Source organism: Fundulus heteroclitus, chromosome 24 (assembly GCF_011125445.2).
Source record: "Fundulus heteroclitus isolate FHET01 chromosome 24, MU-UCD_Fhet_4.1, whole genome shotgun sequence".
NCBI lineage: Eukaryota > Metazoa > Chordata > Actinopteri > Cyprinodontiformes > Fundulidae > Fundulus > Fundulus heteroclitus.
This window is the reverse complement of record NC_046384.1, coordinates 860,746-876,898: the sequence shown is the minus strand read 5'-3', so window position 1 is coordinate 876,898 and position 16,153 is coordinate 860,746. Positions and strand designations below refer to the sequence as shown.

At 39.1% G+C, this 16,153-nt stretch overlaps 2 protein-coding genes across 2 annotated transcripts; both read left to right on the top strand.

Moving 5' to 3' along the window:
• Positions 1–3,008: 3,008 nt before the first annotated feature.
• Positions 3,009–4,937, top strand: LOC118557866 (gastrula zinc finger protein XlCGF57.1-like). The gene is made up of 2 exons (XM_036128343.1): positions 3,009–4,035; positions 4,149–4,937. Exon 1 carries the CDS (start codon positions 3,192–3,194, stop codon positions 3,816–3,818), a length of 627 nt encoding a protein of 208 aa, XP_035984236.1. The 5' UTR covers positions 3,009–3,191; the 3' UTR covers positions 3,819–4,035; positions 4,149–4,937.
• Positions 4,686–16,102, top strand: LOC110368122 (gastrula zinc finger protein XlCGF57.1). The gene is made up of 2 exons (XM_036128490.1): positions 4,686–4,728; positions 14,322–16,102. The coding sequence occupies exons 1-2, from the start codon at positions 4,686–4,688 to the stop codon at positions 15,830–15,832; spliced, it is 1,554 nt and encodes a 517-aa protein (XP_035984383.1). The 3' UTR covers positions 15,833–16,102.
• The last annotated feature ends 51 nt before the right edge of the window (positions 16,103–16,153 follow it).

The window sequence follows — 16,153 nt, the reverse complement described above, 5'->3', positions numbered from 1 at the left end:
TCAATGGAAACATGTATCATCAGTCAACATGAATAACTCACAATTCAGCATTTATCACTCAAGACCATAGTCTCAGCATTAATCTGAAATTTAGGGTTCAACTAATCTTCCCCCAACTTGAAAAACCTCCTACTTGGTCCTCCACTCTCCATTCCCATGAGTAAACATCCATCACTTACACACTTTACAAATCCAAGAATACCAGTAAGGAGCGTTACAGGGCAGGCAGGGCCTTCTCACCAGAAAACGCCATCCCCTCTTAAGAGACGGTAAAAACTGGTGAGACCCTCAGGGAAATCTTGCTCTTGGCAAAACTGAGCCAAAACACCCCATATTGAATCTGAAAATAATCATCATCACGTATTTTTAGAATCTTTGGTGCCAATCAGATCCTGGTGCTCCCTATGACAAAACAAAAAGATTGCATAAACCGTAGGTCTTGGTGTGTGGGTTTGAAACAGACCGTTTCCATTGTTTTTCATAGAACCATAATGATCAACAAATTTCAACATCACAATATAAATGCCATAACACATAAAATCAAACAGCATCATGTAAGTCAGTGGAATAGGGCAGTTAAAAAAAACTGTTACAGTATATAACATAAAGAGTCCGTACATCAAGTACGCAACATAAAGAAAGCCTTCAGGCCATAGTCAAACATGAGTACAATCGCGCATATGTGATCGGCTTGGGTATCTCTCCTTCATATCAGGATAATAAACATAGTTCTCTGGCTTTCTCTTCCCCAGCGTCGTCAGTCCTCTTCTTGTTCTCCTGCTTGTACGAGATAATTCAACTGGATGTCGATGTGTGTTCAGTTCTGGCTCGTGCAATGTCTGTTCTTACTTTGCATTTCCCCTTTAATAAGTTGCTCCGTGTAGATCGTTCGGCAAAGATGTTTTTTTTTTTTTCACATCCAGATATTCCTGTTCACAATTACTTAGCCCTCAGCTTAAAAGTACTGCTTTGTAATCATTACATCCTGCAAGTAATCTACATGTCCAAATGTATATTCAGCAGTTTTTCTCAGTAATTCTTAACAGAATTTATCCAATGTGTGTCTTACCTTTCAATGTCTGACAGTTGAAAGTTTCTCTGCAACATAATTTTGTCATCTTGATCATTTCATGGCTCTTTCTACTCACTACTGTGTCAAGGTCCACCTTATCTCATTCAGTCCACAGTCAGTCTCAATAACAAATTATACTAAAACCTTTTGGAAACTTCTTGCTGAACCAGTTCTAAAATACTTTACATGTGTTCTTAAAACCCAAACGGTAAACCTCTAAGTTTGTAAAAGATGTACTACTCTATAGATTTCCAGACATTTAACCTATTGTAATCAGAAGCATCCCTACATATTTTAATGTTTTTTTTGAAAACCTCAGATGAGAAAAATGAAGTGTTTGTGTGGCTAAGAGCCCCACCAAGTCGTCATTTGTTGATATTCAGGAAGTGGGCGTACCCTAGGGTGGAGACAAGAAGTAGTTTTGTGAATCAGTTTCAGCTTGACCGATGTCATGTCTTTGTGGACCTTCTCAAAAAACTCGCACTCAGACCAGGGCGGAATCACCACTTGTTATAGAATTGACTTGTCTGCCCAGGTTATTTTGCTGAATAACGTGGTGTTTTTATTGTAGACTTCGATAGTTGTAAAAAGACTCCTGAAACTGAAACTATATTTAAACATATTTAAACTAAAAGGCAAAGGGATGTTTGCAGCTTCAGTACTGGGCTCTCATACACATCAATGCAATGGGCAAATGTCTGGACGTCAGAGAGCCTGTTCATTCCTCACACAGACATTAAGTAGGACCTGTTGTGTCCACCCATTCAGGGGCGTGCCCAGTATGATATCAGTGTTCCGTTCATCACAGTGGTGGAGAAGATCATACTATAATCCAGACGTGTCCTAGCTGACATGCCCTCCCTCAAACAGTCATTCTCTCCAATCTAAGTATGTCAGACTCTGAGCCTCCAGAGTCTGTCTGTCTGTAATTTCCATGGTAAACAATTTTGCAGTCGAGTTTCTGTAATCTCATAATCTGACACTCTTGATCCTCAGGAAATTTAAATAAACTAAAACCGTCCTTGTGAGAGTTTGAACAACAGCCTACAATACAGCACAATGGCAAAGCAGTGACTTGCAACCAAAAAGCTCTGAAAATTTAGGCAAATGTCTGCTACAAAGCAGATGTTCATGTGGTGACTGTCACTAAGCGGCACTATCACCAGTCAAATTTTCGCAAATGGCTGTGGTTTTTCATTTAAAACAATGTTATGCAAACACAGTTACAAATATTAAATGGATCATCAGCACTTTAATTGTAACAGTCATTTATGCTGAAGTTTTCTGTTCTTTATTTTAATGTTCTGTATATGAAATGGTGTCCAATAAATAAACGAAAAATCCATTTTACTTGGCAGGTTGTGAGGCAGCAGAACATGGAAAAATACCAAGGGGGTGAATACTTCAGCAAGGAACTTTAAACAAGACATAAACAACTATGCAAAATAAACAATAAGAAAAAGTAGTAGTTAAATTAAATATCTGATTCTAACTAAATCACCTGAATTATATCATCATTAACCTTTGCCTCAGTTAATGCTGAGATCAAAATACTTTCTAATGCGTTTCCATGTTTCTTGCAGATGTTAAGGAGGAGCTGATTGTTAAAGAAGAAGCTTCTTTAGACCACAGCTCTCCTGCCAACCTGCATGACCCAAAGCCCCCCCACATAAAGGAGGAACAGAAGGAGGTCTACATCAGTCTGCCAGGAGAGCAGCTCAATGGAAAGGAGGTGATTAATGTCATCAGGTTTCCAGTCTCTGCTCCTCCCATAAAGAGTCTGGATGATGAACAGTCTCTGCTGCTCCCACAGCTTTATCCAGACCAAATTAAAGACCAAGAGCTTCCAGAAGAGAATGATGGAGAAGAATCCATCAGGATTCAAGATTATGGAGATGCTTCCATTTCTTTAGAGACTGAAGACACTGAGGAGGATGAAGAGGACGGGGATGTAGAACACCCTCTCTCTGAGCTGAAACACGTGTCAGACTCTGGATATAAGAAATCTTCTACAGAGAAGAAAAATGTGGAGTCACGAAGGAAAGTCCAGACAGGAGTGAAGTTTAGCTGCAAAGACTGTGGCAAAACATTTATTGGAAAATCCACGTTAAACAGACATATGAAAATCCACACAGGAGAGAAGCCTTTCTGTTGTGATCTATGTGGACAAAGATTTAGACAAACAGCACATTTAAACACACACATGAGAATCCATACAGGACAAAAGCCTTTTGGTTGTTATCTATGTGATCAAAGTTTTAGCCAAAAAGGACATTTAAACAGACACATGAGAGTCCATCCAGGACAGAAGCCTTTCTTCTGTGATCTATGTCGACAAAGATTTAGCCGAAAAGCACATTTAAACGCACACATGGAAATCCATACAGGACAGAAATCTTTCTGTTGTGATCAATGTGGACAAATATTTAACAAAAGAGGAAATCTCAAGAAACACACGAAAATCCATACAGGACAGAAGCCTTTCTGTTGTGATTTATGTGGACAAAGATTTAGCCAAAAATCGGATTTAAACAGACACTTAAGAATCCATACAGGACAAAAGCCATTCAGTTGTGATCTATGTGGACACAGATTTAGCCAAAGAGGAAATCTGAATAAACACATGATAATCCATACAGGACAGAAGCCTTTCAACTGTGATCTATGTGGAAAGAGGTTTAGCAAAAGAGGAAATCTGAACCAACACATGAGAACCCATACAGGAGGGGAAAAGGCTCTTCTATGAATACTAACTCAAACTGCACCGATGTAGTTTGCTGTGAGATGTTTCTGTGTTGTCATCAGAGGCAACAGTCTTCACTTGCTAATTTCAATACTTTAGTACATAACTTTTAGATTATCTCAAAACATTTTTTAATTCATTTGTTCAGGCTGAGCTGTAGACAGGTGTGCTTGTTTTCAGTCTATGCTCACTTCTGCAACTACTACGGCCACCCTCCTGGGTAATTACATTTCTTTAAGGTTCTCTTATTTTTTTATTTTTTTTTAGTTCAGTGTTTTTTAGGGTGTGTTTTTTTGCTTGATTGATTTTAGTTTCCCTCTCGGTCCCATACAGCGAGCACCAGAATTTAAGTTGGAGAGACGTGGCTGTTTAGCCTTGATAGGTGAGTGATGTGCCCTGCATTCAACTTACTTCCAAATAATTTTCATTTTGTCATAATCCCATTTATTTTGTGAAGTACACCAGGCCCCACAACCCCCACAACATGACGCTACTAACCAATTTTGAACAGCAAGGATAGTCTTTTAAGGCTTGAAAGCTTCCCACTTCTCCCTCCAAATGTAACAATTTTCATTATGGCCAAACCGTTCAATTTTAGTATTGTCAAACCACGGGATATATCTCCTAAATTGTAGTCCCTTGTCCATGTCTGCATTTGCAAACAGTAATCCGACTTCTATGTGTTTCGCTTGGACTAATGCCTTCTACATGGCAGAGTAGCCTTTCAGCCAATGTCAGTACAGTACTTGTTTCACTGTGGATAATGAGACACTCCAAAAAGGTTTAAAAAAAAAAAAGAAAAACAATTGGATTTCTAATCTTAATCTGAAAGTGTTTCGCTTCCCATCCAGGAAGCTTTCTCAATTCAAAATGCCTGGAGTAGAGCGGAGTTACAAGCTTCATAGACCTGCTGGTGAGGCTTCATTAGAGCTTTGAGTCACATGTAAATTCACCTGGAACTGATCGCCCTTGACAGTGGAGAGTTATTTTTTTTTTTTCTGCTGAGGTATCCAACAGACATGGCATATTAATGTTTAAATACATTTTTCATACTGAAATACTTTGTTTTATGCTATTTAACAAAAACAGACATCTGGTATGGTCTATAACTAAATATGTAAATAAATGCGTGCTTTCCTGCTGAAATACTTTGTTTTATGTTCTTAAACAATCAATACATGTATTTATTTATACAGCTTATATTTTAGTAAATAAATTGGATTATTTATTTAAATGCATTTCACTCTCTCACACATACAATCCTGAGACTTCTCTAAACACCAAAAATAATTTATTCATATTTCTGTGTGTATAAAAACTGTGTATGCGTGTGTGCTGTGCATGCACACATGCATAGACAAATTTTTTTTTTTAAAAGGTTAGAAAAATGTTCTTTCAATTTTCCAGGTTATTCCAGTGTCTTACACTACCCTGCTTGCAACTACGGCTGGAGCTTAAGACCATTGAAAAAGAGCTGATTTGCACAGCATGTGTTTGTACTCTAACTCCAGGGTACTTAATTTGGCAATGTGATTCAGCCTTATTTTGTGAAATACAGGATAACAGATCAACAAACATAAAATTATGGTCCATCTGTTGGGTTTTTGCAGTGGTCTCACCAAGCAAAAACACATCTTCAAAGCCAATTTCAGCCCAAAGTGGTGATCTTCACCACATGATGTACTTTGACTAGTTATCAGTGGTCATTGCAACCAGAAACAGCAGAAAATACAGGTTAAGTTGCTCCCTAAGAATTTCCTCCGGTTGGCAGCAATGCCAACATTGACTAGGAGAGACCCCTCCAATATGGTGTCTAATGACGCATTCTGTGTCGTCGTCGTCATATTGGATGGGTCGTCTATGAAAACGAGCTGTGGAAAAGCAAGTGCCTGATTCTCTACCGCAACAAGCCTAACAAAAAAGAAGTTAAGCAACGCTACCTTGAAAAATAAACTTTGATAATTGGCTTGATCCGTACGAGCATATTGAGAGGACGAGTGATCTAAACGAGCTAGCACAGATGATAACATTTGCAGAAGTCTCTGGGTTCCTTCTGTGTGAAGTGAGCCACCACGAATGAGCATTTCAGAAATGATAACTCTGAAAGCTGGCCTTCAGTTGACTGGAAGATGCATGCAGGATCTGCAGATTTTCAGGGTCAGCTATCATAAAACCATTCTCATAAAGTTGGTGAATATCTCATGCACACACACTTCACACACTGTAAATTTTATTACATTCACTTAGTTTATTTATTACCTTCTTTCAGGTGAGTAGTTTCAAACATTATGGTAGTGTTTACTGTAAATTATGACTTCAATTTTATTTATATAGCCCCAATTCATGATACATGTCATCTCAAGGCACATTTTCCAAAGTCAAATTCAATCAAGTCATCCAGATTGGTCAGAAAGTTTCCTCTCTACGGAAACCCAGCAGGCTGCTATCAAGTCTTGACAAGCAGCATTCACTCCTGAAAGAGCATAAGGCCAGAGTCATCTGCATTGTTGATGGCTTGCAGCAATCCCTCATATTAAGCATGCATGAAGTGACAGTGGAGAGGAAAACTCCTCTTTAACAGGGAGGAAAACCTCCAGCAGAACCAGAACCAGGCTCAGTGTGAACGCTCATCTGCCTCGACCCACTGGGGCTTAGAGAAGACAGAGCAGAGACACAGAAAGCACAGAAGCTCACACTGACACAGGAGTACTTTCTATGGTAGAGAAGACAGAGCAGAGACACAGAAAGCACAGAAGCTCACATTGACCCAGGAGTACTTTCTATGGTAGAGAAGACAGAGCAGAGACACAGAAAGCACAGAAGCTCACATTGACCCAGGAGCACTTTCTATGTTATATGGTAATAGCAGGTGATCTGTTTTTCCTGGATGATGTCACAGATCAGGTGTACCTACAATGAACAAAAAATAAAACCATCTTCTGATGTTATGGTTGTTATCAGAGTTACCATTAATTTCTTTACTGTAATTATAGTATAGACCAATTCATTGTGATTGTTTTGGGCATTGTTTAGATTCCAAAAATAAACTAACTAAAAGTATGCTCTAATTCACCCGTTTTGTCACAGTGGTAGGCAAAAACAGTGACCCGGATGTAGCGTGGATGTAGCTCGTGACGTCACGCGTGAACTGGTCTATTAATGTTGTACATTTTTTTTTGCCTTAAGTTTTGAACTCAGCTTCTCAGTGAACCTTCCAACCCTGAGTCTAAATCTGTTCCTCTAGCCAAGTGCACCGTTCACATGTCTGGCCGGCATTGCAGAGTCATGTACACATGTTGAGGCTCTCCTGTTTAAAATTAAAGCTGCTGTCCGGATATGAGGACAAAATAGTGACTGATGTTCCAGCCTTCACTATATGCCTCAATGTTTTGCAAAGCACACACACACACACACACACATATATATATATATATATATATATATATATATATATATATATATATATATATAGTGTGTACACATGTACAAATGTACAAATGTGTTTGTGTAAATAGTTATAAAAAATTATAAAAATATATGAGTGGCCGTGTTTTCCAACATACATACATGCTGTGAGAATATTCTATTACTTTTAACCCCACTAAGATTATTTAAATGCACTGGAGCATTTATTACGATAGCTATAGTTTTAAAGTTTACACTGAGCTGAGCTGTAAACCACCCCAAGAAGGCGCCCCCAAATCTCGTCTGCGCCCCTCGATGCGGGGTCGCTCTTCCCTAACTAGAGCCGCGTTGATCTCTTCCGGGTTCTTTGTCCTTGTTCTGCTGTGAGGCCATAATCTGGAGTGTTGGTGAAGAGAGCAGCTGCTGCTGCAAGTGATGAAGTCTGGAAAGAAGTCCAGCAGCTGGAGGCACAGCGGAGAAACTGGAGGGAAGCAGGAGCTCAAAGAGCGACAGGACGCAGCAGAGGAGACACCGATGATGGGGGATGTTTTCCAGCCCAGAGTTCTGCTGCACCCATCAGGTTTGGAGATTTCCTTCTTCATGCTAACTGTGTGGATGGAGCTAAAGTTTAGGAGCCGTTTTCAGCAGCTGATGGATTCCTCCTCTTCATCACAACTCGTTGCAGGGTTTCCCCCAGAAAACTGGCTAAGCCTGCAGCTCTGCTTAGGAGATGCTAATGCTAGCTTAGCATGTAGCACAGGAGAAGCTAATGATAGCTTAGCATGTAGCAACATTTAGCATCAAGTTTCTGTTGTCTGCAAGCCTGGGAAAATTTCTCTAATCAATGCTTTTTGGTTTATGTTGTGTACAAAGAGGGTCGCATGTTTTCTTCTGGCTGTTTGGCTATGGAGGACCAATCCTGACATAATTCAGAATACACCCAGCATAAATAAATGTCTCAGTAAAATAAATACTGGGTCAAAAAGTAGCTAAAATGTATATTTGTGTTCCATAAAATGCAAAAAATAATAGGCATTAAATAATTGCCCAGGTTACAGCTACAAACATATTTTTATTTAAATATTTAACTGTCATATTATAACTCTTTGCTTTTTTAGTTTTTTTATTTAAACCACTAATTTTCAATCACACATTTTTTAAACTCATTGTGTATTTATTACAAGTAATTTTGTTATGTTATTTTTTTTGTTGCATCCAACTATGTTAAAACATGTTTTTTTATCTTTAACAATACATATTTTTCACATTCTTTTATCAAACTTTTAATCCTGAAACACTGCTATAATTCCACCCCTAATTCCCTCTTGTCTGGAAGTTGGAAAAACATGGCTGATTGTGTTCCTAATAGCTTGTATCTGGCTGTTGTTGCCACGGCTACAATAATATGGGGATGGAGTGGTCAGGGTTACGATCAGTGATGGTGTAGTGCCAAACATAAAGCTTTGAGCAGTTTGGTCAGTTTTAGTCTCATCTTTTGACATTTTGGAGGTACCGCTTACATGGTGGTGCTATCAAACTCCAACAGGACTTCTTATGGCTTATCCATAAAATTCTCAGTTTTAGGGACACCAGCAAAACTTGTCCAGTTTTGAGATTGTCCTACCTGAGCTGCTGATCTCTGCATCTCGTCCAGAGTTGCCACTGTCACCTTGACTGCTTCTCTTATTAAAGCTCTCCTTGTCCAACCCATTCTGGCAGGGGTCTGCAAACTGTGGTTTTGGAGCCACTAGTGGCTCTTTGGATCTTCCACAGTGGCTCTCATAATTTACTGGCTAAAAATGATAAAGAACCTTCTAATGTTTTATAACATGCAGAACTTAGCCACTCTTTATCCTTTTTAACTGGCAAAAAATGATAAAGAGTAGATGCAAAACTTGGCAGTTATAAAATGTTTTAACAGAGTAATTGCATTGAATTTGTATAAGATAAAATGCTTTATTTGTCATTGCACGTAGACAGTACATACAACTAAGTTTTGTAGCTGAACGCGCCACCACTAATGGCCGACCCGATCAGCATGTCTTTAGTGGTAGGTTGTGTTATGATACATTTTTCTGGGATGAACCCGGACACAGCACGCACACACAGAGTCAGTTCTTATGAGTGAGTTTTATTGAATAGTGTGGAAGATGGATGATGAGACCAGAGTCTTTCAATGGACGGAGGTGAAGGGTGTAGAAGCTGGCCGGCAGGAGGAGTGTGGAGAGACTGACCGGGAGGAACTCTGGAGCCGAACACTGGAGAGCAGAACATCTGAGCAGAGTGCTGGAGAGCAGAACGTCAGAACCGTGCCGTGGAGAGCCGAACCTCAGAGCCGAGCAGTGGAGAGCAGAACGTCAGAGCCGAGCAGTGGAGGGCAGAACGTCAGAGCCGAGCAGTGGAGGGCTGAACGTCAGAGCCGAGCAGTGGAGAGCAGAACGTCAGAGCCGTGCAGTGGAGAGCAGAACGTCTGAGCCGTGCAGTGGAGGGCTGAACGTCTGAGCCGAGTTCTGGAGAAAACAAACTGTCGGAAAGTCTTTGGGCTGACTGTAACAAAAACCAGGCTGACGGTAACAAACGGAGCTGACAAGAATACTGGCAGAGAACAGAGCGGGAGTGAACGCTATGGACCGGCGACGGGAACAGAAAGAGGTGAGTCTTATAAAGCGGTGGAAACAGGTGGAAGCAGTTGTGGGTTAATTGCAGCCTGCCAGGTGAAACTGATCAGGCTGCGCAGGAACAAGAGAGAGGGAGAGAGGCTCAGCATGCAGCCTATAAGCTGCATCCTGACAGGTTGGAACGGTCATTTCATGTGGTTACGTTTTCTCTACATTGCTGATAGTCCTTCTCTCCAAAATTAATATTTTCCCATCGTTGTAACATTGTAAAGATCTAGTTGTTCATAATGCATGTAATGTGTTTCAGTGTTGGCTGCAGATGTTAAAGAAGAGGCTCCTGAAGAACAGAGTCCTGAGGAGGAGCAGCAGGAATCAGAGCTCCTCCACATAAAGGAGGAACAGGAGGAACCCGGGGTCCATCAGGAAGGAGAGCAGCTCCTTGTGAAGGAGGAGACTGATAGCAAGTTTCCATTAACTGCTGCTCCTATCAACAGTAAGGATTGGGTTTGTTGGTTTGTGTGTCCGTGTTGCAGCTAAAGGCCAAAACTCACTGGATTCATTAATATCCAGTCAGACAAAATATTGGTTCCATCTGACTCTGAAGCCCGTCAAGACAATTTATCCAACCCTCAATAGCCAAAAAGGCATATCATGTCATAAGGTTGAGGCATATATTCTTTTAAATTGTATAAAGTGGCTAAAACTGTGCTTCCTGTAGCGAATATGGATTTTTTTTAAATGTGTAGTAACAGCGTCCTGCCACTAGATGTATGTTTTCACACATCACATTAAAACAACCCAGAAATGGTCAAAAAGAGGAAAACTGATGGAAAATTATCACAATTTAAAGTGTAACACACCCCAATATCAACTTTTTTGCATACAAGCTGTATCAACTGGGCCTAGTCTACTTTTATGTTACTGTGCATTTTTATACTTTTATGTGAACTTAAATGAAATTATGAAATAAAAAGTATTATCTATACTAAAGGTATTATCAAGGTCGAAATCAGTCTGACACCTGTTGTGCTTTTACACACTGTTTTAAGTTATTTAATGTTTAGTAAATAACTCTCGGTCTGTTAGGTATTGTCTGTTGAATATCAGCCCAAACAGTTTATATCAGGGCAATAGTTGAAAGGAATGATTCAAACACCGGTGTTCTTTTAACAGCAAACTCTGCACACATATAGAAAAAAATAAGTGACAACTTCTCAGGTTCAATAATTTATTAACAGGAATAAAATGAACATCCAGAGAACATCACTATAGAATGCTGTTTATCTGAATTAACACTATATTTCAATCAACAAATCCTCTCCACTAGGCTAGTGAAACTGAACTAAAACTACTTAGCAAAATTAAGATTAAAAAAAGCTAAGGAACTATGTACACACTAGAGGCTGACATTTTTTTGGGAAACCCATTGGTTACGTGATTCCCACGGGAATCATGCGGGATGGGAGTCAATATTACTAAATATCATGTAATTGGGACGGTACAGGATTAAATATCAACGGGAGCAGACGGGAGCGGGAGTAAACCAATAGCAGGTTCAATAAACTAGGATCGATGCCAAAAAATTAAATAAATTAGAAAATCAAAATGTAGGTTCGCTGCCGCCATTTTGTAGTTTTTTCCAAGAAATCTAAACTATAATGCAAGTCAAAAGAACTACACGACCCAGAAGCCAACAGTGCTTCCAGTCTATTTTTTTCTGCCAGCGCTCAAAAACAGAATTGGGGGGATCAACCGTTAGTGGGAACTCAACCTGGAAAAGTTGGATTTGCAATGCAAAGTCAGAAGTAAGGACTTATCTATTAAACTCATAGAGCTACTGTAAAGTTGCAAATATTAACAAACTTTATAAGAGTTGAACGTCACGGTGTTAACACTCAGTACCCTGCTTGTAAAACGTGTCTCCTGGACTCATTTTCAATGTGCAACAGTGTAATAATACGGCCAATAACTTAAAACTACTTTATTATTTTATTTAGTATTATTTGAACAGTGGTGTTTTTTTTCTATTTTAACCCACTAACTGAACAACGTGTTAACACTTCTCTTTCACTTTTTAACAAAAGTAAAACATGTCTACTTCCATGTCTGGTCGGATAAAAATTCACTTTTTTTCTTAATTGAGTATAGATCTCTTGCTTGGTGCATTATTCTTTAGTTTCAGCAATTTGAAACACAAAAGTAACTTCATTGTTCATGTGAAACAATTACTCAATATTTATTATTATTCCTTTTACTTTAACTGGCCTTTACTACAGTTAAAACAAGAACTTAACTGACCCTTCATGGACATTCAGGTTTAAATGTATTGCCAGAAAACTTAATGAAGACAATAAGAATGGGAGTGGGGCGGAAGCGGGAGTCATTTGGAGTGGGAGCGGGATGGGAGTGGGAATAATATTACCAGGAGCGGGGCGGGACAGGACTTTTTTTACTCTGGCCCGGGATTGGGACGGGGCACAATGTTTTTCAGTGGGAGTGGGATGGGACAGGAGTGAAAATCCACTCCCTTGTCACCCTTTAGTACACACAAAAGAACCAAAAATGGTTTACCATGAGAATGATTCGGCAAATCCTTTTTCAATGCAGATCTAAGCTAAAGAACCAAAGTTCATCTTAAAGAATGTGGAATGAGGTTAAATTAGCTCATTTAGAACTACATTCGGTATTGTTTCAACCCATTTACAATGTAAATCCTGAGTTAAACAAAACATTGTTCGATAAAACAACATTTAAAAAAAATGAAAAAAATATGTACTTTAGGACGCTTGATTTTATTAATGCGATTGTTCCTCCGGGAAGCTAGTGGTCGCTGTAGCGATCTGTCGCTAAATGGGTTAATCCTAAAGTTATACAAAACACCATTAAATCATCATTAATGTTCCATATTAATGCAGTAATAACGTTCATAGCACTATCGAATGATGGCAGGGCGAAGCTGCCTTTGCTGCCTTGCACACAGTGTTCCTTTTCTGACGAGCTGCAGCTGTGAATAATTAACAATGTAACATTCTTCAGCGGTGTTTTTTTTTCTCCCCTCAATATCTATAGCCAATGCAATGCAGAGGAATGAAGAGATCATTGTAGAAGTTTCTTAAACAGATATGATTCATGATTTCTGGTATTTTTCTTAATTTTATTGATTTATGCTGTTCATAATAATACACGTTGATGAAACACAGGGTAAATCTTAATATCAAAGGCTTTTTCGTGTGCAGAAACAGTCTTAAAATGGAAATCTACACTTTTATTTGACCTGAAAAACACATTTGGACAGTTTCAACACGTTTAGATAAACGGTTCCAAAATCAGAGATCCGTCTCTTACACTGCCTAGTAAAACTTTTGTGAAACAAATATGCCTCACCTGATTTAGTCCAGATTTGCTGCAGCTATTGTCAGGATGTGGATATACAAAGTCTGAGGCTTCATATATATTTTCATATGAGTTAGCATGTAGTTTTGCAGTGTCTATTTTGAAAAATATTTAGGCAAGGCTAGGAAAATTTCATTTTTCCTTGGTTTAATCACCTATATATCAGAAATGGAGACATTTGTAATAGTCATTCCACTAGAAAAATATTCTTTAATTTCTTATTGTTACACAAAAACACAATTTTACATTGAAATTTTAAATTTGGAGCTGTAATTAATTAATATCAGATATGTCATTTGTAATAAAACCTTATGACTCCTTTAAGATGTTTCGCCAGGTTTTTTGTGCTGCTCGACGTTGTAGTATAATAACATCGAGCAGCACAAAAACAATAACGGGCAAAGCAGAGACTGATTATTGTAATGTGCGATCTGTGTTAAACTAAAATGTATGACGTCATCATAGTGTTGGTTATGTGTCCTGCATTGTCCAGGCTGTGGTTGGCCTTGTATGATCATAGGATTGGTTTATACTGAATGTGACAGGGAGCCAGTGGAGCTAATGTACAGGTGTGAAGTAGATGATGTAATGATAAAGCTGCGATCTTTGTACTAGTTGTAGTTTATGGAGGTTTTATGGAGGACAGGGAGCAAGGGGAGCTGAAACTGTAAAGTGGACTGTGGACCAGTTTGGCTAAAGTGTGAAGGAAGAACTTGATGATGCAGAGATGAAAGTTAACCAGGTGATGTTGTGGATGTTGAAAGTGAAGGAGAGGATGGCGAGGGCTGTCCAGGATGACGCCAAGGCTCTGAAGCTGAAAGGTGGGAGAGATACAGTAATTGTCAATGGATATTTTAAACTGCCAGATTTGGTTAAAGTTGACTTTGCACAATAAGCAAGTGATGTAACTAATGTGGCATGATGTCAATGGCCCAGGGAATATATGGGTTGACTGCAAAAAAATTTCAGTCAAACTGATTATTTTTGCTTTAACCCCTGGCATAATGTGTTTCAATATTTCCCGCAGATGTTAAGCAGAAGCTGATTGTTAAAGAAGAACCACCTGCTGACCTGCATGACCCAAAGCCCCCCCACATAAAGGAGGAACAGAAGGGAGTCTACATCAGTCTGCCAGGAGAGCAGATCAATGGGAAGGAGGTGATTAATACAGTCAGGTTTCCAGTATCTGCTCCTCCCATAAAGAGTCTGGATGATGAACAGTCTCTGCTGCTCTCACAGCTTTATCCAGAACAAATTAAAGACAGAGAACGTCCAGAAGAGAATGATGGAGAAGAATCCATCAGGATTCAATATCACAGAGATGCTTCTATTTCTATAGAGATTGAAGACACCGTGGAGGATGAAGAGGACAATGATGTAGAGCACCCTCTGTCTGAGTTGAAACACTTGTCAGAGTCTGGATATAAGAAATGTTACACAGAGAAGAAAAACGTGGAGTCACAGAGGAAAGTCCAGACAGGAGTGGAGCTTAGCTGTGAAGATTGTGGCAAAACATTTATTGGAAAATCCGCTTTAAAAAAACATATAAGAATCCACACAGGAGAGAAACCGTTCTGTTGTGATCAGTGTGGACAAAGATTTAGACAAACTGCACATTTAAACACACACATGAGAACCCATACAGGACAGAAGCCTTTCTGTTGTGATCTATGTGGGCAAAGATTCAGCCTAAAAGCAAATTTAAACACACACATGAAAAGCCATACTGGACAGAAGCCTGAATCTTGTGATCTATGTGGCCAAGTATTTAGCCTAAAAGGAAATCTGAAGAAACACATATTAATCCACACAGGACAGAAGCCTTTCTGTTGTGATCTTTGTGGACACAGATTTAACAGAAAATCAAATTTAAAGACACACATGAGAATCCATACAGGACAGAAGCCATTCTGTTGTGATCTATGTGGAAAAATGTTTAGGCACAAATCACATTTAAACACACACATGAGTATTCATACAGGACAGAAGCCATTCTGCTGTGATCTTTGTGGACAACGATTTACACAAAAAGAACATTTAAACAGACACATGAGAATCCACTCAGGACAGAAGCCATTCTGTTGTGATCTATGTGGAAAAAGGTTTAGGCACAAATCACATTTAAATACACACATGAGTATCCATACAGGGCATAAGTCATTCTGCTGTGATGTATGTGGACAAAGGTTTAGGCACAAATCACATTTAAAAACACACATGAGTATCCATACAGGCCAGAAGCCATACTGCTGCAGTCTATGTGAACAAAGATTTAGCAGAGAAGAACATTTAAAAGCACACATGAGAATCCATACAGGAGAAAAGCCTTTCGGTTGTGAGCTCTGTGGACAAAGATTTAGCAAAAGAGGTAATATGAACCAACACATGAGAATCCATACAGGACAGAAGCCTTTCTGTTGTGATCTATGTGGACAAAGATTTAGCCAAAAATTCAATTTAAACACACACATGAGAATCCATACAGGAGAGAAGCCTTTCTGTTGTGATTTATGTGGACAAAGATTTACCCAAAGAGGACATCTGAACCAACACATAAGAATCCATACAGAACAGAAGCCTTTGTGTTGTGATGTATGTTGACAAATATTTAAAAGCTAATTTAAACAAATACGTGAGAATCCATACAGCAGGGAAAATTGCTCTTCTATTAATACTAACTCAAACTGCACAGCTGTAGTTTGCTGTGAAATGTTTCTGTGTTTTCATCAAAAGCATAATTTTTTCACTTGCTTGTTTCAGTATTTCTCCAGTATATAATTTTTAGACTTGCCTTAAAATGTTTCAAGTTTTTTTATTTTGCTCTGTATTTCTGGGCCAGATGTGGCCACATTGGATACATCTGACTCAAATGTATCCGATGCGGCCACATGTGATACATCTGGCTCTGATACTTACATCTGA

What these genes read in the sequence shown, in the direction of transcription:
- LOC110368122 (XM_036128490.1), top strand. Translation starts at nt 4,686, where the DNA reads ATGCCTGGAGTAGAGCGGAGTTACAAGCTTCATAGACCTGCTG. An exon ending in CAAGCTTCATAGACCTGCTG is followed by an intron (nt 4,729 to 14,321) that starts GTGAGGCTTCAT and finishes ACCCAAAGCCCC; the next exon opens with CCCACATAAAGGAGGAACAG.
- LOC118557866 (XM_036128343.1), top strand. Translation starts at nt 3,192, where the DNA reads ATGAAAATCCACACAGGAGAGAAGCCTTTCTGTTGTGATCTATGTGGA.